The sequence below is a fragment of the Acanthopagrus latus genome, chromosome 6 (assembly GCF_904848185.1).
Source record: "Acanthopagrus latus isolate v.2019 chromosome 6, fAcaLat1.1, whole genome shotgun sequence".
Classification (NCBI taxonomy): Eukaryota; Metazoa; Chordata; class Actinopteri; order Spariformes; family Sparidae; genus Acanthopagrus; species Acanthopagrus latus.
The window spans coordinates 9173719-9195508 of record NC_051044.1 but is presented as its reverse complement, the minus strand read 5'-3'; the positions used below and the strand labels follow the sequence as shown (position 1 = coordinate 9195508).

The following is a 21790-nucleotide window of genomic DNA, read 5'->3' as shown; positions in this document are numbered from 1 at the left end:
CTGTTGTTTAAGATTTTTCTGTCTCCTGACATTCAATATTTGATAAAACACACTGGGAATTTCTGCCTGTGGTGAATGAATGACAGCTTTTTGCAATATTATGCTCACAGTGTGAATGCAAGGCGTCAGTATCGGGGAAGTGGTGTAATCATCGGTGAGTCATTTGTTGGCCACGCCAAAAGGTTAATTTCCTTCTCAGACGGTTCTGAAATAAACAAGGTCAAAACAAGTGGGAAAAAATCTGATTTATTTCTAAACTGGTACATGTTATCCCTCTACCTCACATTGTGGTAGCTCACACCATCTCTCTTAAACAAACAGTTATGGATAGAAACAGAAAAATAAAAACTTCTTGTACTGCTTACAACCAAAGTCATCTTTAAAAATATATATATGGAGAATCTAAACAACATGACATGTAACAAAAATGGTACAAAAGAGGTATACGGTACATTTAAGGGCGTACAATGTTCCTCGCCACTTCTACAAGGATTAAATTTAGTGCATCTGAAGAAAAAACAAAACTCTCGAGTCCCTTCCATCTTTGAATAAGGCATATGTGTGAAGCTTATCACATCTTACAATACCGAGACGAACAAATCACTTTCTCCTCCGAGGGTCAAATCATGAAAACGTGTCCTCAAATCAAACAGGTGATCCCGTTCCTTCATCTTTTTTTAACACAAATATATAACCCTCCTGTCCTCGTTACTGTAATGTCAAAAATAAAACAAATCATCTATGAGCACATTCGAGAAGAAGGACATCACAAATCAACAGGCTACCACAGAGCATGTGCAACAGTGCCAAAGGTGACGTTGTTCGGGCTGCGACTGACCGGGAGTATTTTCATCATTGATTAATTGTTTAGTCGATAAAATGTCAAAACCGACATCTTTAAAAACGCTTCTTTTTGACCGACAGACAATCAGAAAAACCAAAAGATTCTTCATTTACAATCATATATGACAAGTAAAAGCAGCAAATTCTCACATTTAAAGACGCTGGAGACCAGCAAATGTTTTGACTCTTTTTTTGCTGATAAATCACCGAAAAACAATTAATCGATTATCAAAATCTTCTTTAGAATCGAGTCACTGTCGCAGCTGTAGTTGTCATTCGTTCATCGTTAGGAAAAAAGGAAGTACAGCAGCAAAAAGACTCAACTGATTCTGTTTGGGTCCAGAGCTGAAAAAAAAAAAAGGTCCATTCCTCTGTTTTGTTTTTTTTGTTTTTTTTTTTTACTTCCTACATGCTTCTTTAATGTACAGACATGAATCTAATGATTTTTTTGCATTTTTTTTTCTTTATGTGCGTATTTTACAGATTTCCATCCTCATGCCAGAATGGCACCTCTTTGGTTTCCTCACATTCTGTCCTGCGATCCGCTTTACGATACGACCGTGATCCCACAGAAAAAGGGACGCTGGGTAAACTGTAGGCAAAAACAGGACGCTATCATTTGCAACCTATATTCAATTGTGATTTAATGTTCAAACTGATCACCGTTGTTGATTTTCTACGCATTTGTTTTTAGTTTAACGCCTGCTGAAGATCCACAGCGTCCCAACTCTTTTGGGATCAGGCTCGTAATCTGATTGTGAAACTGCAGGATGCTCTGTTTTTTTATTTTATTTTTTTTGCTGTTCTTGTTTGTTTTGTTTTTTTCTACAAAACATTAACATTTAGGGCATGACATGAAAATGGACAATCCATTCAAAGGATTGAGTAGCAGTTCGGCCTGGATCGTAAATGAGGAATCAGAAAATACAACAGGGGTTTAATTCTCACTGGCAACCGTCACAAACAGCAGGTCTGGGAGAGAGAGGGAGAGAGTGACTTCTCGGATGATGTCGCTGAAAGTCTTTTTGTTACATGACTGGGTTGAGGTGAAAGCGGCTGTGACCGGGTCCAGTCTGGTGGGTTGATGAAGGTGCTGCTCAGATCCGAGTCTTCTCTATGACAAAGGTGTTTTCTCCCCCCCCACCCCTCCGCTCCCTCCATCAGTCCGGGGTTTAGGGAGCTCGAAGGGACCCTGAAGTCTCACTGGTCCGCTGCAGCGATCTCGTCATGTGTCTAACTCGAGCCCCGCCAATGGGACGACGAACACGGTGATGTCATCGCCCGAGCCCAGTCTCTCATTGGGTAACCGCCAGCCGCGCTCTTTGAGCACCCCTCGTGACCTCATCAGCAGGTCCTGGGCCGCCAGAGTGTACCTGTCACACAGAGGAGACGTTTAAACAGTCAGATACACAACACACATATGATAATCAAGTAACTGTATCAGACAAAATAAAGTTAAACACACACTATTATGAACAACTTTTCGGTTTGTTTTTCTGTAAAGTCGCTGACAGATATCGGTAGTTGCAGGCTGCATTTTCCCCTTTATGGCCTTTTTTTTCCAATTGTGTAGTTGCTTCTTTGGTCTTTGCTCCTATGTGCCCTGTCTCTCTACAGTGTAATAAAGCGTGAATGCCTATTTCTTCAGGTACCAGGATCTATTTACAAACCCGTTCCTTCCACCCCGCGTACATACACAAAACAAACACGGGGGATATTTCAAATCAAAAAAAGCTTGTGGATGGATTAGCTTCTGGGCTAACAATGCCATGGACCAAGTGGGTGAAATATAAGCAAACAATATAACAGAGTGGGAGAACAAACTGCTGTGAAGTACTTGACTCTCCCTCAAATACATTTTACAGAAGATTCAATGAAATCATTAAAACCCTCTGCTGATGATTCACATGCTCAGTCTATTACCCTACATTACATGATGCGCCCTCCTTATATTCATTAGGCCTAATTCATTCATTCCTCATTTTGTACCTCTGTACCTCTGTACCTCAGTACATATTTCAGGTCCTTGTACCAGATGTTGTGGTGAGTGTTTCTTTATGACAGCAGAAAGAATACCCTCTCTACTTCAACTTAATAAACTCTAAATCTAAAACCCCTCTTGGATTAGCTGTAAAATGCACAGTCACGTAGGTTAAAACAGGCTGTTTCTCTCCTGACACCATGAAAAGAGAAACATACAGCGTTCTCACAGGGCAGCGACACTACAAACAATATGATGATCTTAAAGAGTATGATGCATTACTATAGATTTAAGTACCCAACAGTGTATAAAATGGTTAAAACGAACTCAAATCCTGCTGATGATACTTTTACTGAAATAACATTTCAATGCAGCACTTTTACTTGTGACAGAGGATTTTAATAGAACGGTATTAGCAGTGAAGGATACTTAACACTTATACAATTAACACGCTTTAACATGACCTTACATCTGTCCTATGTTATACTCTACACAACATACACTGAACATACAACTGTAACTATAAGCTGAATTTTCTAGTATTTGTCACCCCCTAGTGGACGTACTGAGAACAACAGAACAGCTGTGACATCACATCGGATTTACGGAACTGCAGCTTTCATGTTATTTTTCTGAACATGGTGTGACGACTGAACATATACAGAGAACAAAAGCCTAATGTAAAGGATTATTTGGCAGACCGCCTACCTCATGGGATCAGAGGGGTCACAGCAGGATAAGTAGGCCGTCACAGCATCTGCCACTTCCCTGTCCGTCGTCACGTCCCACAATCCATCTGTGCCCATGACCAGGACGTCATCTGGGCCGTGTTTGTTTTCATCCAGGTTATAGACCTTCACCTGTGACAGAGAGACATGCTGTTGATCATTATTTGTATTCACCGTGCTGCCATCGTTTATGAAACTACCACAGTCAGCATTTTGTGTGCTGACTTCTGAAAGCCTGACAGATGTATGCTGGCACACGAGGGGGCATAACCTCCGTTTCCGGCAGTAAAGCTGCTCATGTTCATTCACATGTTTCGGACCACTTATCTAGAGTGACTCGCAGCAAGCGTGATACGTTCCAAGTGCTCAGCTCAGGAAACAAGTGACCTGACAATATTCCTGTAACGCTGAGCTGAGAGGTGCTCGAACAGGAACTGAGAAATAAAGTCTAACAAGAGAGGCAGCGAGTATTTTTAACTCCGTAAAACAAAAATAAGAAGTGCTGTGTGAGAGGTGAGATGCTGAAAAAAAGGTTGTGTGCACTTCTAACCTTTCTTCAAAGAGCTTCAAATGACTTGCGCGTTCAGAGCGTTCAGTGCACAAGAATCCAACCGAGACTTTTACGACGCATTTAGACATTTACGAGTCAAGGATTATTATGTTGAGGAAAATAAAACTATTTGTTTGCTGAGGGCGTCGAGGTGAATGAACCTTGAGAGTAATTTTAGGCTGTGAGATCTATAAAGAAAGCAAGATAATGTGCCTCGTTTAACTTTGTAGGATTGCTTTGTGTGCAGCATTCAACAGTGCTGGGACGAAGAACTCGTATGAAGTAAGAGTAACAAAAAAATAGAATGAGAAATATTACTTGATATTTGTGGAATATTACTACTGATACTTTAAAAGCTTTATAAGCTGCATTTTAATGTTACAGCTTGTCGATTAAATACTAGTTTCACAGTTTAATCCCTTAGAGATTGATCATGTGCTCCATTTTCAGCATTTTAACTTGTAACTGCCGCTGTTGAATAAATCTGAAAAGTCAAATCTTTCCCTCTCAAACGCGGTGGAGTAGAAGAACAAAGTAAAAACACAAATAAAATTGGAATCGAGTTAAATAAAAGCACCTTGAAATTGTTATTAAAAAGCAGGTAAATGCAAGGTCACATTACACCACTGGCATTCACACAAGTGCCCTCTGAACAGCAGTACAATGAAAAAAAACAAGAAAAAAAAGTTGTTTTGCTCTTCAGCAGCTGACACAAGTCTGTCACGGGGCACCGACTTGTTTTTTTGTTGTTGTTGACTTTGTTTCTTAGATTGATAACCGAAGAAGTTGTACTGAGAGGCTCTGCAAAGTTTTAACAGCTGCCTGCGAAAAAGCAGTAAATAAAAACTGGTATGAAACAGAACCGCAGAGTCTTAAATGGCCAGTATCAGAATGATGCAGTGACAGCAGACCGCTTAGCGCCCTTAAACTCTGAGCTTGTTGGGTTTGACGTCAAGAGGGTTTGTTGACTTTGACTGAATGAACAAATGTGACTTTCCATTGCCATCCTGGGAAAACAAATCCTTCCCCCGTGCTTCACTTTCCAAACATGTCGGAGAACCTGTGCTGGCTGCTAAAGATGCAACAGGCACCTCTCTGGTACCTCTCTGTGGAAGAAAACCCACTTGTTGTGTAAATATAAGAAGCTCACTACACAAATGAAAACATAAGGTTCATATCATTTCTGCCGATAGATCCTCCACATTGCACAGACTGAACCTTGAAACAACAAAATGAAGGAGATTTAACACCTTTTCTCACGTCATAATACAGTGTGTAGAGTAAGAACTGGAAACCCCACTCGGTTCCCGTGCTTTTCTGATGTTTGTTTTCCCTTTTATTGTGTAAAATACCCAAAAATAAAAGGAACAAAATCACCGCTGGGGTACATTTTGCTGTTTCTTTGCACCAAATCTGAGCACGCACAAAGGCATTTTATGAGATGCATCTGTGAGCAAAAGAGCCTCACAGCCATCTAAGTGAGGCCCAGGGCCAAAACGCTGCTCGACTGTGTCTGAAAGGCTTCCACGGTGTTTAAAGCAGAGCTGCCTGAGGACTCGACTCGGGCAGCGCTGACAGCCGGAGCTGCTCCCGACTCCTCACACTCACCTCAGGGACGCAGGACAGGAAGGGCTTGATGTAGATGTTGGAGTTGTACACCTTCAGGTCATGATCCCCCAGCCCACGGGTCACGCCGATCGTCGCCATGACACGTGCCTGTGACACACACACACACACACACACACACACACACACACACACACACACACACACAGATAATAATGTAGGTTACTGTTTCAGCATGTAGTTCAGTTCTTGGAAAATCCACTTAGGGGGGATTATTAAATGAAGACTGTGTTCTCTCAGACAATAATGAAAATGTTAAGCAGGTCTTGTTTCTGCCCACGCAGACTCTGCACAATCAAACAAAACACTTATAGATGTGAAGATGCTTCATAATTGTAATCGTCTGCCTACGCAATCGACAATGACCTTTGAATCTGTATTTAATTAGAATACCTTCGTGGAAAACAATGGTCCACATCCAGTACAAAATACTGTTTCTTACCTTTTTGCCCTCTCCATATATCAGGGGGAATTTCAGATCATCTTCGACGATTGTCTTATAAGCCCTACAACACACAACCAGCAGATCTCAGATTAAGTTCCTGAAAAAAAGTTGTCAGGAAAAGTTATTTGGGCAAAGCAACCAGTGTCGTTTTCAGGAGGTTCCCACTCGAACTCCAGCCATACGTCCACTCAGTGGCACCTGAGCCGACCACAAAAACCTTCCCTCCTCCACCATCCACACCATTTTGTTGGCTCTTTTTTGATTTCTTGAAATTTCTGTTTTTATCTAATCATGATGGAAAGTCGGGTGAAACTTCTGGAGCTTCACAGTAAAAAAACAGTGCTGCAACATTCTCAGGAACAACTGAGGTCGTGGGGACCTGTTTAAAAATGAAAATAACTGGAAAATGTTTGCTTTTTCACATTTAAAAACAAGTCCCCTTCTACTTCAGTTGTTTAAAAGAATGCTGTGACACTGTTCTGCCGTGAAACTCCAGAGAAGTTTGTTGTAAAACTTTCCATTGGCTTGAGGGCAAGTACATTATGGCTATTCTTTTTTTTCATTTCTGGGTGAACATAGTTAGTTTAAGGCCTAATAAACACTCTGCAAGCAAACTGTTCTGAATAATTATAGGACAGAGTGTTTGTGAAAAGTGATTAACTATGGGAGATGTGATTAAAAGGGACCTCCAGGTTTACCAGCCAGTCATGGTGTGGTCTCTGTAGAGCATCTTCTTGCCCAGCTCGCTGTGCTGGATCCTGCGAGGGAACTCAATGTGAGTGAACTCGTTTCCCAGGAGCTCCGGCCTCAGGAAGCCCTGTGACGACACACAAAATCGGGGCAGGTCGCATTAAACCGCAGAATAAAACAGATTTATGTAAGAAGCATGTGTGTCAGGAAGCGGAGGTTTTTCTAAAGGCAAGATAAGAAAAGGTTTGCGTGCGTAACAGAGGGCCTGCAGTACATGCTGCTGTATGCAGAGGCACAAAAAAGATCCCCTGTTTTTAGCAGCGAACATCATCCACCCACTCTGTGACTCATAACTACAACCCACTAAATCAAGCCACCGGTGAACAGGATTTCCTCCCTCTGCTTCAGGTTGTCTGTGCATCATGCTCAACTCACCTTACTGTGGACAAATACAAATCAAATGTCTCTTTAACTTCATAGGCAGTCACAAGATTATAAAGCCCTCCCCGAACATGTGTTTAAATTAATATACGTGTTAAATAATCTCATCTGAGACATTGAGGATAAAAGAATACCAGATACTGAAGCCGCTGTCTCTCTGACTCCGGTGTGAATTCGTTCGTCATGGGAATAACTTCGTTATTTCGTATGATTATGGCCCTGCAGAGAGAGAGAGAGAGAGAGAGAGAGAGAGAGAGAGAGAGAGAGAGAGAGAGAGAGAGAGAGAGAGAGAGAGAGAGAGAGAGAGAGAGAGAGAGAGAGAGAGAGAGAGAGAGAGAGAGAGAGAGAAGGTTCACACAGACTCAACATTATTTAACACCTACAGCTCAGATCACACTGCAGTATGCAGACTGAACCCCAGGGGGCACAAAGAGCTCTGATATCTAAGAGGACTGCCCCTGAGTATAGAGGTACATACACCTGGAGGGTAAATTACAGTCATTTCCTTTATCCTGGGGGCCTGCAGAGGGAGGAATTTTTCAGATCTCTCACCTGCTGTCTCCAGCATTGGCGACGTAGAGCTTCCCCATCATATGAATGGCAGCTAAGGCACAGCACCCACCGGAGATGGTGTACGACGCTTTTTCCTTTTCAATCAGGTCATCCTGAGATAAAGCGAGAGAGAAAAAAAAAATCAAAGTAAGAGCCGAAAGGGCAGAAAGACCTCCACGCTTCGAGGTGCACACTTTGCCTCTCATCACCCGCAATAGCTCATTATTTTTCTACATAAATATTCATGCTACAAACAAAACAGCCTTGCTAATGGAGGGAAAGAAGGAGGCTTTGAAGAACACATTACCTAAGATGTGGGGTTTTTTATCTGCATCATCTAAACCAGACAGTGGTTGCATCAGAGAGGTCTCTCACTTTGAGCTCCCCAACTGCATGTCACTGAGCAGAATCAGCCTGTTTGTGCAATCTGAATTCTTAATTTCAGACGCTCAACCACAAACAGGAAGAGATCATGATTAAGAATTAACAGTCTGCTGCGTGTCTGAGCACAGATGTGCTCTGAGCACGATGTTCAAATTAGATTACATGCTCACAATGTAACCATGTTGATGTTTCGCACATTTGATGTTTACTACAGTATGTTCACCATCTTAGTTTAGTGTGTTAGCATGCTAACATCTTATAAACACGAAGTACAGCTGAGGCTGATGGGAATGCCATTAGTTTTGCAGGCTTTCTGGTCGTCATTAGAATTAGAAAAAGTGACATTTTTACTTGAGGATGTTGCTGAATGTAAAGTAAACACACTTATATCTGTCATTTCTGGAGCAAAAGGTCTCTTAATCAAAACAAAAGTGGCTGCAGCTGCTCAGGAGCTCTGGAGGAGAGAATCTGGTGCAAAGTCAGACCTTCTGTGGGAATAAACATCTGGAGACATACTGGATTCTGCTCTGATCCGGAGCCGCTCACAGATTACTTTTTACGTTTTTGGGATCAAGAAGTGGATTTATCTTCACTGCTGTTTATCAACCTGGCTGCAGCAGCGATGTGCGGAGGTGACCTCCATTGTCGGGTGTTAATATACTGTAATGTAGACTTCTTGCTGGAGCTGGAGGGGAAATTAACTTTACTTCATGAACATAATATTACAGAGAGGAGAGAGGAAAGAAGAAGAGGAAGAGTCTGTGGTGAGTGCTGCCTGCAATGAGAGTTGACCTGAATTTAAACATGCAGACGCAAACACCCTCAGTGCATGTTGTTGGTTGTTTGGATGAATAAACACTGGTTTCGGTAAATTAGGTAACATTTTGACATATATAAATACATGCCACATTTATTCTACCTCCCTATCCTGGAAGTAGCAATGAGTGACCAAATATATAACACAGTTGCCTTGAGTAAACTTGGTGATTTTTCTTTATCTATTAATGTTAAAGGATCACCTTAATTATTGCAATTCATCCTGTGGGGGGACAATAATGAGTGTACCAGATTTCATGGTGATCCAGCTGAGTGCTGTCGAGATATTTAACTCAAAGCCGCAAATATCAACGTCATCGTGGTGTCAGATGAAACCCAAAGTTGCTCGGATGGAAAATCTGAGAACTATGACTGATGAATTCAGTGCCATCCTGTCCAGTGGAGGCTGAGATACTTCCCTGGAAAATGTGGCGCTACAGGCTAAGTTGAGGAAACACCAAAGTTATTAGGATTCTGGGAACCATTAATATATATATACCTAATTTCATGCCAATCTCCCTTTGTCAACCTTGGGCACAAATCACAACTAATATGCAAAATGTGCACAAATTCCTTTTACTGCTCTGTTGTTTTCTCACGGAGATTGTTGATTATCATCTGCTCACCATCTGTGAGAAGGCGGTCTCTATGACTCCGATCACCAGGCCCTCCAGGCTGACAGCCTTCTCCATGTGAAAGCGTACTGTGGAGTCGCTGATAGCATCTGGGTCCTCTGGTTCCTGTGAGGCTCCCTTCTTCGTGTCGGCCTGGTACGGGCTGCCGTTCTTGGCCAGGCAGATCGGAGGAGCGCTGTTAGGGTTCTCCAGCAAGTGGCAGATTTCTCCCAGACGGTCTCTGATGAGGCGGTGAAGGAGCCTGGAGGCCATGATGGCGGCTCCAGAACCTGCGTGTCCGTCAAACACGCCCCAGAAGTGGAGAGGGATTCCTGTGCCGTCCTAAAAAAAAAAAGTATACAAATATAACATGTTGTAGTATCATAGAAAATAGCGGGAAAATAATAATTCTCGTGGTTACATTTTAAAAAAAACACCAATGAGATTACATCTCTGAGCAGAAGGCACAGATTTGTGAGGGTTTACAGGCTCTGGGACTAAAGCTGGTGACATTTGTAATGCTGAGCAATATGTTTTCTCCCATTTCAGGTTTTACTGGATCACAGTTTCAGTAATTCTAGATCATAAAATTATGATGTAAGTTTGCAAAAAGACAAAAACCTTACTGTGATCTTTTACTTTGAACGATCTTGGAGGAAACTGTTCAGGTCTAAATCGATAAATATATTTAAGAGCAAAAAGAAAAAAACAAAGAAAGAATGTGGAGTCATTTTAACGGATAGTCAGACCTTTCCAGCATGATATAATGGCTGATGGGAAGGCGTTGCCACCTTTGTGTTGGCGGACATGTTTACATGCCGAGTTGGCCTGACTGACGAACAGATGAACAGGCTTTGCTCCTCTGATGCCAGACTCGAGAGGGGGAGGGACACAACAAGGGATGATGTAATTCATTTACACCACATGAAAGATGAGCACGTTTTGTGTGTCTGTGTGTGTGTGTGTGTGTGTGTGTGTGCAGGCGTATTAGTACAACAGATTTACGGACCTGAAGAGTAAACCTGATGCGATCCATTACAGGACGACTATCACAGAGTAACAAGTCTCTGGCTTATACTTTATGGACGCAGTCTCATGGAACACCAGATCAACAGGACAAACCTGTTCAAATCATGTCTAGCGAATGAATCACTGTGACAAAATAACTGCACAATCACTGCACAGTGGTCAACCAGATCTGGAACTTTACATCTGCAATTACTGAGTTCATTAGCGTTAATTTGCAGTTGAGTTTGTTTCCCCCTCATAAATTGAGGTCTGTTATTTCTTTTAGTTGTGTTTCTGGTCTCCACTAACCCCTGATTAAAATATCTGGCCTTTTAGCCTTAAGCAAAATGCTCCGCTATGTTCACAACCACGTTGCCAAATATCTCCATCCGCCTTTTACTGGTTGTGGACTGCTGTTTTATAAGCCACGAGTTTGGCACTGTGGCCGTCACCGCGTTGTTTTTGGAGCCAGAGTCGACCATATTTGGATGAGTGGGTGGAGCTGGGGAGGAAATGCTGATTTGGTGTGACCAAGAATCTGGGAACATAAAGTGTTGGTAATTTACAAGATCTGTTTTGGGTCTTCACTATAAGGCTAACAATACAAACCTTAGAAAACTGGTTATCATCTATATATTTTTTAACCTACCTGGGCTTATTTGTGTTGCTTTGTTACACACATAGTGAAACATTAGAGTCAATTAAAAGTAACAAGGTGAATCCACCAGCAGTAAATAGAATACAACAACACTATCAGATTACTACTCATGCGCAAATTTAATTGTATTTTGAGTGCGCTACAGCTACAGGAGCACACTGATGTCAGATTTAGAAACATGATGATTAATTGTTTCTAGGAGCTGCCGGCCCTTAAATTAACTGGCTCCTGTTCTGGTGTTCGGGCCCTTCGCTCACCCCGTTGTCCTCCTGCAGAGTGGAGTTGCGGTGTTTGCCGCTCGGCTTCTTCACAAACAGCTTCTCGCAGGAGGCCTGGTCCTCGTTCAGCATGCTCTTGCCCGCATTGATCACCCTTGATGGGAGAAAGGTGAGAATGGAGTCAGATGATTGATGCTCTTTGCTTTAACCACATGAACTCATAACAGCAGCCTGGAAGATGGAGCGAGTCGAACAGCGAGGCGAAAAAAAAAAAAAAAAAATAGAAAAAGAAAGTGGGGCAGGATGCAGTCATGTCCCAGAGGGAACTTGTAGGAGGGATTAAGTGTTTTTTATTATGAGCCGATGCCTGTGGAGGATAATGGCTTTGGAGTAATGCACCGGTTCATACGCTCGCAGCATCTATCTGCAGCAAGGTTCACTGGAGGCACCAAGGCAGAACCGTGGTGGAGAGAGAGGCTACCGCGCGTCCATCTGCAGCTTGTGAAACATTTCAGAATAAGTCAAGTCATACTCTGCATTCTTTTTTTTTTCAAGGAAAGGAAGTTGCTTGTCACGTTTGCAAGAAAAATGGTGCAATACCGAAATGAACAAACTGACAGGCAGAACCTGAAAAAAGAACAAATGCCCTGTATCTCCCCAACATAATTCAGGTACTAAAACTTGCTGCAACTCGTGAACTGTGTCTCACTATCGATTTAGGATGTGGACACAGAATCGCCACTTCCTTTAAACGCATGGTAACAAACAGTGAGGGCTGGATATACAGTCACAGGATTCAACTTTAACTTCCTCAAAGCTTATAAAGAGTTCATCTGCTTTTTTTTTTTTTTTTCAACAAGTTTGAACTGATGCAGTGAACTGGCACTTTAAACCTGCACAAGCTTATTTCTATCATAAAAACTGTCCTGTCAGAGCTCCTGTAAACTTTGTTGTTGATTTTGCTAACTTCCTGTCAGTTTTGCAATTAGCAATCTCTCTTCATCACCACACTTGCACAACTCCTTTTCACGGACGCTCTCTTTCCCTCGTCCTTTTCTTTTCTTCAGGTGTGTTTAATCACTTTGCCTGTTTGGTAGTGAAATCTGTCAGATGGCGAGCTGGAACCAGTAGCTTTTCCCTTTTTCACCACTGCCCATGACCAAACACTCTATAACACTGACTACTGCTGGAATATAGAGCAGCTATTTAATACTTAAATTAAAAACAATATGAATAACTCATAACAGCTTTAACATTCTTTCCTGTTAGTAACACACACTGCAGATACAGAGCAAAATTGGCATTCACTCATTAAAGTCTAATAATATATATTTGCTCTTTCTTCCATCTCCTACGCCTCCTAATTGATATTGTTAAGGGACCATCACTGGAACAGACCGATCCTGCTGCTGTGATGTCAAAGCTTCGTGACTCCTGGAACATCTTAATTAAAATTTATCCCAGGACAATTTAGCAGAAGGTGATGAAGCCCTCATCAAGGGCAAGTTGTTGTGGCTGAATGGGTTGGTGCAGGACTCCCATTCAGGTTTGTATCCCACTTGGGACATATCATCATACTGTTCACTCATTATTTTCTGTTTCTTTTCTGTTTTCTGCAGGTTTAGGAAAACCTGGTTTGGGTTTATAAAAAAAAAGACCCTTTCACAACACATGTTTTGTAGGAAAGCTTCTCCCATGTGAATGATTTCCCAGTGTTTTTCCCCGAGTCACGAAGCCATCACATCACAGAAACGTGATTGGCGAGGTGCACTGATCGTCCCAGAGCAGCATTAAAATTATGATGCTCCCATAACAGCACCAACATGGCAATATCAGATAGTGCTGAGGGAAATATCTTTGTCTTTGGCTGCTTAATACTCCGCTTCGCTCACCAGCTTGTCTAACCGTGTCTGTCTGCTGCTCGGTGCTCAGCAGGTAACGTACTGATGGTTTACAGAGCTTTTTTCTCTGACAACTTCGCTTTGACACTCTGACAGATAACACAACTCAGGCATGTTTCAAGCATCTGCTGAGTGATCTTCATACTTGACTTAAGTGAATGGAACCCAAGTGCTGCCTTGATCAAAGGGACAGAAAATCTAAAACACAACAGCATGTTATTCAGGCTGATTACTGTGCAGTGATGTATGTATAATTTGTGGTAAATGGGCCACAGAATACAAAAATCCGCTCAAAGCTTGAGGCTGACTTGGAAAGCCGCATTTTGGACCTCATGCTGGCATATTACGTAACATTTTCTCTTTCAATTATCCATAAATGCCACATTAGCTGGATAATACAGCATAATACCTATTGCGCAATTCCAGCAAGGCGAGCTTTGTCATTAAGATTCCCTCGGAAACTTCTGCAGAGGAGGGATTAGTCCTTTATCAGTTACTTAAGACATCACCAAAAGAAGCGAAAAAGGAGTGAGACCGAAAAAAAAAAGTATACTGGCAGCAAGAGGGGAAAAGGGGGAAAATGTGCAGTCAAAGAAAAGAGATGAGGGAAGTAGAAATCTCATCAAATCACCGGCTGATTACAATCACTGCATGAAATGGTCGCTGGCTGGCCAAAGGCTCTGATATCAGAGAGCAGCAAAATGAAGCAGAAAATGCAACTGCTGCCCCAAATCTGGATTATAAAAAGCCCTTTCACTTTCTAATCAGTTGAAAGCAGTGGACAGGCACCACAGTGTCCTGCACTGCGCTGCCTGCATTAGGACTAATGACGGAGAAGAATTTAAAGTCGCCTGATTGTCGTGTAAACTTTCTGCCGTGGCCAAAAGTTGGCACCGAATGCGGAGTATGTTTTTTATTTGCTGTTATGGATGCATCTGCTCCATCAGCAGTTGGAGGCCGACATTACGTAAGATGAGCTTAAAAAAAAAAAAAAAAGCCACCATAGTAGCTGTTATGATGTAATGTCTTTTAATGTTACTCTAATGTAATTTCACGTTGCAGCTTTTTAAATAAACATTTCTTTAACGTAATCAGTAGAATATATGTTGGCGATGTACGTTTCTGCACACCGCGGACATATTGCAATTTCTTTATGTCCAATTTTCAATTCTATTTTATGACAAGACTATGTTTATCATCCTGATCCTGGGGTTTTACAGCCTCAAACACAGCTGGAAATTGCAGGCAAGTCCCTCCTGTATATTATGTTAGTTTTAGATAACGTTTCTGCAAACCATGGTAATGTCCAGGATTTGACATGTGTACCAAACATGTTCACATCAGCCACCTGTTGTTGTAGCAGGAGGTGGCAGGAGGAGGTGGTGGTGGCATTATTACATCCAACAAGGCAGCCGAATGGACAACCGGAGTTCAGGTCACACCTCCGGATACCGGAAGTTTTAGTGGCAACAAAACTATTTACTTTTCATTTAATGCGCCATCACAGAGATGGCGACCAAATCAGGTATTATAAGCCAAACCATATCTTATTTCTAACCCTAACCAAGTGTTTTTTTGTGCCCAAACTCTAACAGAGTGTAAGAACAGCACTGCGACAAAATATGAATGGAAAATTCCACCTATACAAAAGGAGAGGTTGACCCATCAGGGGAAATCCAGTTTGAACTTATCTGTGGTTTTACAGAGATGCACTTGGCTAATGGTTGGGTTCATTGCAATACTGATAAAAATTCTGATAAGGCTTCAAGTGATTCACTCACTGGAAATCTCTTCAGCACTTGTTCAGAGAGCAGGCTAAATGTTTCTCTACGTGTTTGCAGTGTAATGAATTTTCACCCTTCCCACGGTAACGAATCAGCAATTATTCTGTTTTTAAAGCAGTCACATGCATTCAATGAGCTATAATTGAAGTCAACCCCGGCTGCGTGGGAGGATGTGATTCTAAACCTGGCGCACAAGCCTTCCTATAATGTGACCCAACTCTTCTGGTCATATGTCTCCACAGCGTGTGACTGTAAACCATGGCGGTCATGCTCGGTAAAACAGTGCTGTTCTGTTTATACTCTCCTACTTTACAGTTTATTATGCAAGGAAAGTTCGAAAGAGGAACTCGAGAGTTCTAGTGAATTCTCTGATTGTGGCTGCTGGAGTCTTTAACGTCATAGTTTTGGGTTACAAATTCAGCAGCAAGACATAAAGCTGTGGTTCAATGATGTTGCAATTCGCCTCATGTGCTGTGAAGCCCTGCAACTCAGGAAAAGCCTTTTCAGTGATGTGGTTCAATCAGACGCAGATTGAGGCACCTCTGGAACGATCCTTTTAGACTGTTGATGACTTTATATCACAAATCTGAAATGTCTGAAATGTCTTTTCTTTATGTTTCATCTTCAAACATAATAAGGTCAATATAAACTGCATCCTGTAGGTGAGCATCTAATCCCTCTGCTCAAAACACAGAAACATTCAAGAGTAAAAGAGTTGACTATTTGAGTGGATTTCTACAAGTTACACGTGAAAAAGTTGAATCCCTGGTTGCGGCTGAACTATGCTACATCGGGTGGAGGCGGGCTGCTTCATAAACACTGCATTCCTGGCACAGTCATCTGTAGCTTGTGAAACATTTAGAATTAGTCTAATGATATTCTGAATTCCTTTCTGGGGAGAGGAAGTGGCCTTGTGGTGCAACACTGAAATGAAAACTGACAGGCAGGACCTGACAGAAAACAAATCCCCAGTACAATAACAAAAAGGCACTGCAGCAACTTGTCCAGAACATAATGCAGGTGTTGTAATTAAAACATGCTGCAGCTTGTAAACCGTGTCCAACCTTCCGTCGAGGATCCGGACACAGAGTAGCGTCCAGGACTGGATGATACAAACAAATACCAGGTAACTAAGTATATTCATGGTAACACGAAATCAGGGTTGTTTTTACGACAGTATGTTGCAGCTATCTGCACCTCAACTTCCTTAAAAGAAGCCTTGAAAATGCTTTCGTTAATCTGCTTAGTTCATTTCTGCTCACTCACGTCATGTCCAATAAAAACAACATAATGAAGCTATAAAAAGTTGTTCTTTTTTTTGAGAGCATCTGCATTGAGATTGAGATTACCTTCACTATTTTTTCTGCCACTGGGCACAAATTCTCCCATGAAAATGAAGGAAAATAGGAAAATAGAAAGCGATCTAGTTGTGTTTGCCACAGCAACACCAACAACAACTCCACTTTGGACATCAATTGGGTTTTCAATTAAAACTTGCAATAACTGATCTTTTTGGCTACTTGGAGGCAGCGGCAACAAGTTGTGAACAGAACATCATCATATCATCAGCGTAAAGTTGCCTCTTTAGACATCCAGCGATTACACAGCAACATGATCATTCATATGAAGTGATATTTCTGCCCATCTCATGAATCTCATTTCTACAATATGTGTCATATCTTGTTACATCAAATGTTCATGGCCTGGTTTTTGTATCGGAGGGCAAAGGGGACGGTGGTGGAGTTACAGAAGGTTGCCACGCCAGTGACCGAGGTTTGAGACAGCTTTTAACATTTCTAATAGTAAAAAAAACTGAACATTTTTGCTGAGGGACCACAGCGCTTTATCATTCTGAGAAGTGACATCAGTGGACATTTTCACAGAGACCTCTGGATGATTTCCAGCGCAGTTTGGGCCAACAAAACACATCACAAGAAGTTGGGATGACTTCTGACAGGAAGGAAAACAGGAATTTTAAGCCAAAACTTTAATTTCTATAAGTGGGAGTTTTTTTCTGCCAAAACCTAAACAACATTGTCAAAACTCTAAGCAACATAAAGAAACATGAAGTTTCAACATATCTTTGGTTTGCAGAAACATTGCCAACAATTATTCTGTGAATTGGGTTGGTGCCGGGAGGTACTAAACTATTTTTTTTGATATTTTTCCCTAAAATGTTGCCTGCTGCTTGAATAACACTATGCAAGCAGTGAGTAAAGCAAAACAGTAAGTGAGTAAGAGAGTTAAATTAGCTGAAACTCACTATAAGCTCTGTAAAGCTGAGGGATGTGGTAGATTCTCTCAGGCGTCACCTCTAACAAAGAGCTTCGACTCAATCTGGTGAACGTCTCTCTGTTCTCTATACCTGCTCACTGGCTTCATGATCAGCAGAGAGCTTATCTGGATGTATATATAAACGTTTCCAAAATGGATCTCTACACTCCTCACACTCTCTCATGAGCTCAGTGCCGGGGCCTGAAAGCTTATCGCCTCCATATTAAATTGTATTAAATAGCCATTTGACAAAAGCACTTTTGAGTGGCTTACGGTAAGTGCACTCACATATTCGTGCTGACACAATGCTGCACGGCAGCGTTACACCATCAATTAGTCTCATTATCTCAAGCATCCCAAATCTCTGCTGTGCTAAAACTGTAGCCAGATTTTAGCTTCACATTTCCCTTTGGAGTCAGGCCAAATGTTGTGCAAAACAGGACCAGCGGAAAAATACCGAAACCCAACAACAACACCCATAAATCCTCATTACGATCAAAACGACGGACGGACACTAATTAAGATCAATGAAAGTGGGGAAGTTGAGTCTGAATGGAAGCCAGCAGGGCAGCCTCCAACTGGACAGCGTCCACCTTCTGTAGACTGTTTGGCCATCATTGTTCCGACTCATTGCAGCACAAGGGGACTGAACAAGCACCGGACAAAAGGGACGGAGCTGATAGATGCTCCGACGGATAAATGTTGCTCTGTGAAGATCATAATTACAGCCAGATTGATCTAAAGTGCAATGTGCAGCTCAATCATCGACCAGTCCACACACATTCACTGTTCATCTGATACCTCTTAAAGGCTCTAACTAGTTTTTAGCATTAACTGTGTGAGTTATTAAATAACATTGTCAATCAATCTCAAGTAAACGCGGCCAAACACTCATCTAAGTGTACGGCTTTTACATTGTTTAGTCAGCATTTTTTCGATATGTTTAACACTACATAGAGAATAGATGTATATGAGTTGTCTTTGTTGTCAGGACAATGAGAGGAGAATGGTGGCGGTGCAACAGACCGCTGTTCAACTCCACTTTGAGACCACTTTGCATCTGTTTGCTTCCAGATTCAAAGGTCAAAACCAGGTAGAAATGTTGGTAGTGTTTGTTTCTGCAAACCACCGCCTGGATGTGTTGCAACTTGACATTTCGTTAGGTTCAGTTTCATGTTGCTGTGTGCTTGTGGTTTGGTTAGGCTTAAGCATAAAACCACTTGGTTGGGGTTTCGAAAAGATCATGCTCTGGCTTAGAGGACAATTCACATGTATGAATCACTTTTCATGAGCAGATTTTAATGTAATGTAAAACCTTGACCTTCCCCATTTCTCTCAGTTGCCTATACAACCCTGTAGACGATTTGTTTAATCTGTTGGACTGTGGATTTCTTTGTGAAGGACTCCGGTCAGATTTTACACAACAGTCCAGAGGATGTGACTCTATTGCAAGTTCCTGAATGCCTCGTCTCCGCTAACAGAGAGCGACAACAGTTAACGTTATTTTGGAAATGGAGTCGCGAACGTAAACAAACGACCGGCTTCCAGCTCCACAGATCCTCTTCAAAATACCTGATTTTGCTGCCACAAAACACCTGGAAATGTCCTGATGTCTTCCAGTCCAGTGGTTTCACACTTACAAATGTTAACACTCAGTCCCGAACAGTGGTCATTGGCTTGGCAGCCTTGTTGCCCCAGCAGTAAGTTTCGCTGATTGAAACGGGAAGCCTGCTGAACGGTTGTCTGTACACCTCTCCATATGAGTCAGCTCACGTTTAGTAATGTGAACGAGATCTATCACGAGTTTTAGAGATGCCGACTCGCCATGTGTGAAACGTACACATTTTAACGCATTCATTTCTTGAGGCACAGAGATGTCACAGCATCAAGTAGAAACTGAAACGTACATTTAAATCTACTTCTTTTATACACCTTTTGCAGAAAAGCACAAGTCCAACATTTATTTTGCCGGTCTGCGCTTCGCATTTTACACTACGTGAGCACCAACAGCTGATGCATATGCAGGTCGTCCACTGAGGTTGTGTTGTAAACAGCACTGCTAATGCTGTGATTACAGTTTTTTGTATGTGAGTCACTGGCAGCACTATGCAGACGACGGCACCGATGACAGTGCACATTCCCACACGCTGACGTCCCTTTTTTTACATTAACGCGTCCTCATCTGACCTCTCCATCAGTCTTCTGAGACGGCTGTCGTCAAAAGACCTGGTCCCCTTGAGTGTCTCTGCATGAGTCAGCTGTTTTTTTTTTCTGTTTCCCCACTGGGTCCAGGAGGACAAGCAGCAGCGGCATAGCCCACATACTGTACTGTACTGTACTGGAGCTATTCAGTCCCTAATAACTCCCCGGGCCCTCCCTCCCTCAGAGTGTGGAATGTCTGAAAGTGTTTTTCCTCAGCGGGAACCGCCAGAACAGCAAATCCTGACCAATAGTGTGAATGAAATGCCTACTGCAGGTGTACGAATGTGTAAAAACCCCTGCAGTAAAAAACCAAGGACGCGAGCAGCTCTGCACCTAGGACTGAGTGGTCATTAGTCACAACTTCATGCCGCCGCAAGACATTTTTTTTTTTTTTTATGAAAGAGAAAGATGAAACACGAGCTTAAAGAAAAGTCAATGCAGAGAAAATCGAAGCTGTCAAAGAGGTTATGTTATTTTTTTGTGTGTGTTAGATATCAAAAAGCTCATAGAGGTAAGACGTTCACACAGAGAGGCGTGTTGGTTAACATGAGCAGGTAGAGACATTTCCTTCTTTCACTTTTGCATCAAATGGAAATTAAAACTTGATGAAGAGCTTCAGTTAGAGATCAGTGGACACAGATGTCAGGAGAGGTTTTGTGCAAAGCCTGTGCACAGACGCAAGTATCATGCAGGAGGGGGGAACACCGTGGCAGACAGAAAAAGAAGTGTACAACAGCAAAAGGCCATGTTGGCCATCATCATTTGGCTGCTGCAGTGCACTGAGAGCTGCTGCACCACAGGCCCGAGTCTCATCAGGACTGCAGCCTCATACAAAAACAATCATAATATCTCCTGATGTTGAATGATTTCTTTAGGAGGAGGGGGGGACGTTTTCATCAATGACCGGATCGAGCCACTCACTCTGCGTATCCCGTCCTCCAGTGAAGCCTGCTGTCTCTCTTTAGCGTCAGCACCGGCCGCGACGCGTGCTCGGTGGAGTACTGCAGGAGCTCCGGGGTGAGGTCCAAGAAATCCGGCCGGCCGTAGGGGAAGCGCGGCGGCAGGCTGTCCGGTCCGCAGGTCTGGCCGCCACCTGAGTGATGGTTGTGGTGGTGGTGGTGTCCGTGCGGCATCATCCCTCCCACCAGAGTGGACATGGCGTTTTTAACTTTGCTGATCATCATCGGCACCGACGCTCAGCCGAGAGGGGGGAAAAAAAAAGGTCCGGACGGGGAAAACAAAAACGCGACGCGATGTTGCGCTGGAGGAGTAGAAAAAAAAAAAGATAACACAACAATACAAGAGCCAGTGACGAGGATCATTTCAGGAAGCGATCTTTTTTTTTCCTCCTCGGCCCCATGTGACAGCGTTCAGACGGGCGGCCGCGCTGTTTTCCTCATTCAGACTGAAGCGAAGCTGAGGAGTGTGTGTGCGCGTATCGGCTGTAATCCGGCAGATGGGTCCGTCTCATCTCCGAAATGAAGGCAGGGCTTCAGTGCAGCCAGCCCTCAACGCAACACAGCACAGCACAGCACAACACAACACAACACACAGCACCACACAACACGACAAACTCACATCGACATATTCACAGTCAGCTTCAGGCAGGAGGAATGACGAGCCAATAACTAATTAGAAATACACCGTATCCATTCAGCTCGGGCAGGTACAGCCCGCAGTGATGGATACTCAGACGTTACTTATCACGCACTGTAACGCACTCAGGCCTTTCATATCGATAATAAATGTTAATTAAAACAGATTTTATGTTCTCAGCATTTGGAAAAACAAAACTAAACAAAACATTTACACTTTGTAACAATTAACATGCCAAACTTTTAATAAATGTTTTACTGAAGAGTGGCAAGGTTTTCACCAGAACAACTTTTGGGTTGCCAGGTTGTAAAAAAAACAGAAAAAACTCTGAATGCTGAGGTTCTAATTGTAAAGAGATTAATGAAGAGCAGTGACGTGAAAACAACAACTTATATATTTTTAAATGTGCTTGAGTTCAAAAAAAGTCACACACAGACTACATGGAAATTATTATACAAGTTTTCCTTTTTTTTATTTTT

At 42.4% G+C, this 21790-nt stretch overlaps 1 protein-coding gene across 1 annotated transcript; it reads right to left on the bottom strand.

Annotated features, from left to right (window-relative positions):
• Positions 1–230: 230 nt before the first annotated feature.
• Positions 231–21383, bottom strand: ppm1j (protein phosphatase, Mg2+/Mn2+ dependent, 1J). The gene is made up of 10 exons (XM_037101925.1): positions 20637–21383; positions 11594–11708; positions 9683–10012; positions 7857–7969; positions 7439–7523; positions 6872–6990; positions 6171–6234; positions 5711–5818; positions 3533–3684; positions 231–2216 (listed from the first exon to the last, which is right to left on the bottom strand). Exons 1-10 carry the CDS (start codon positions 20897–20899, stop codon positions 2069–2071), a joined length of 1497 nt encoding a protein of 498 aa, XP_036957820.1. The 5' UTR covers positions 20900–21383; the 3' UTR covers positions 231–2068.
• Positions 21384–21790: the final 407 nt, after the last annotated feature.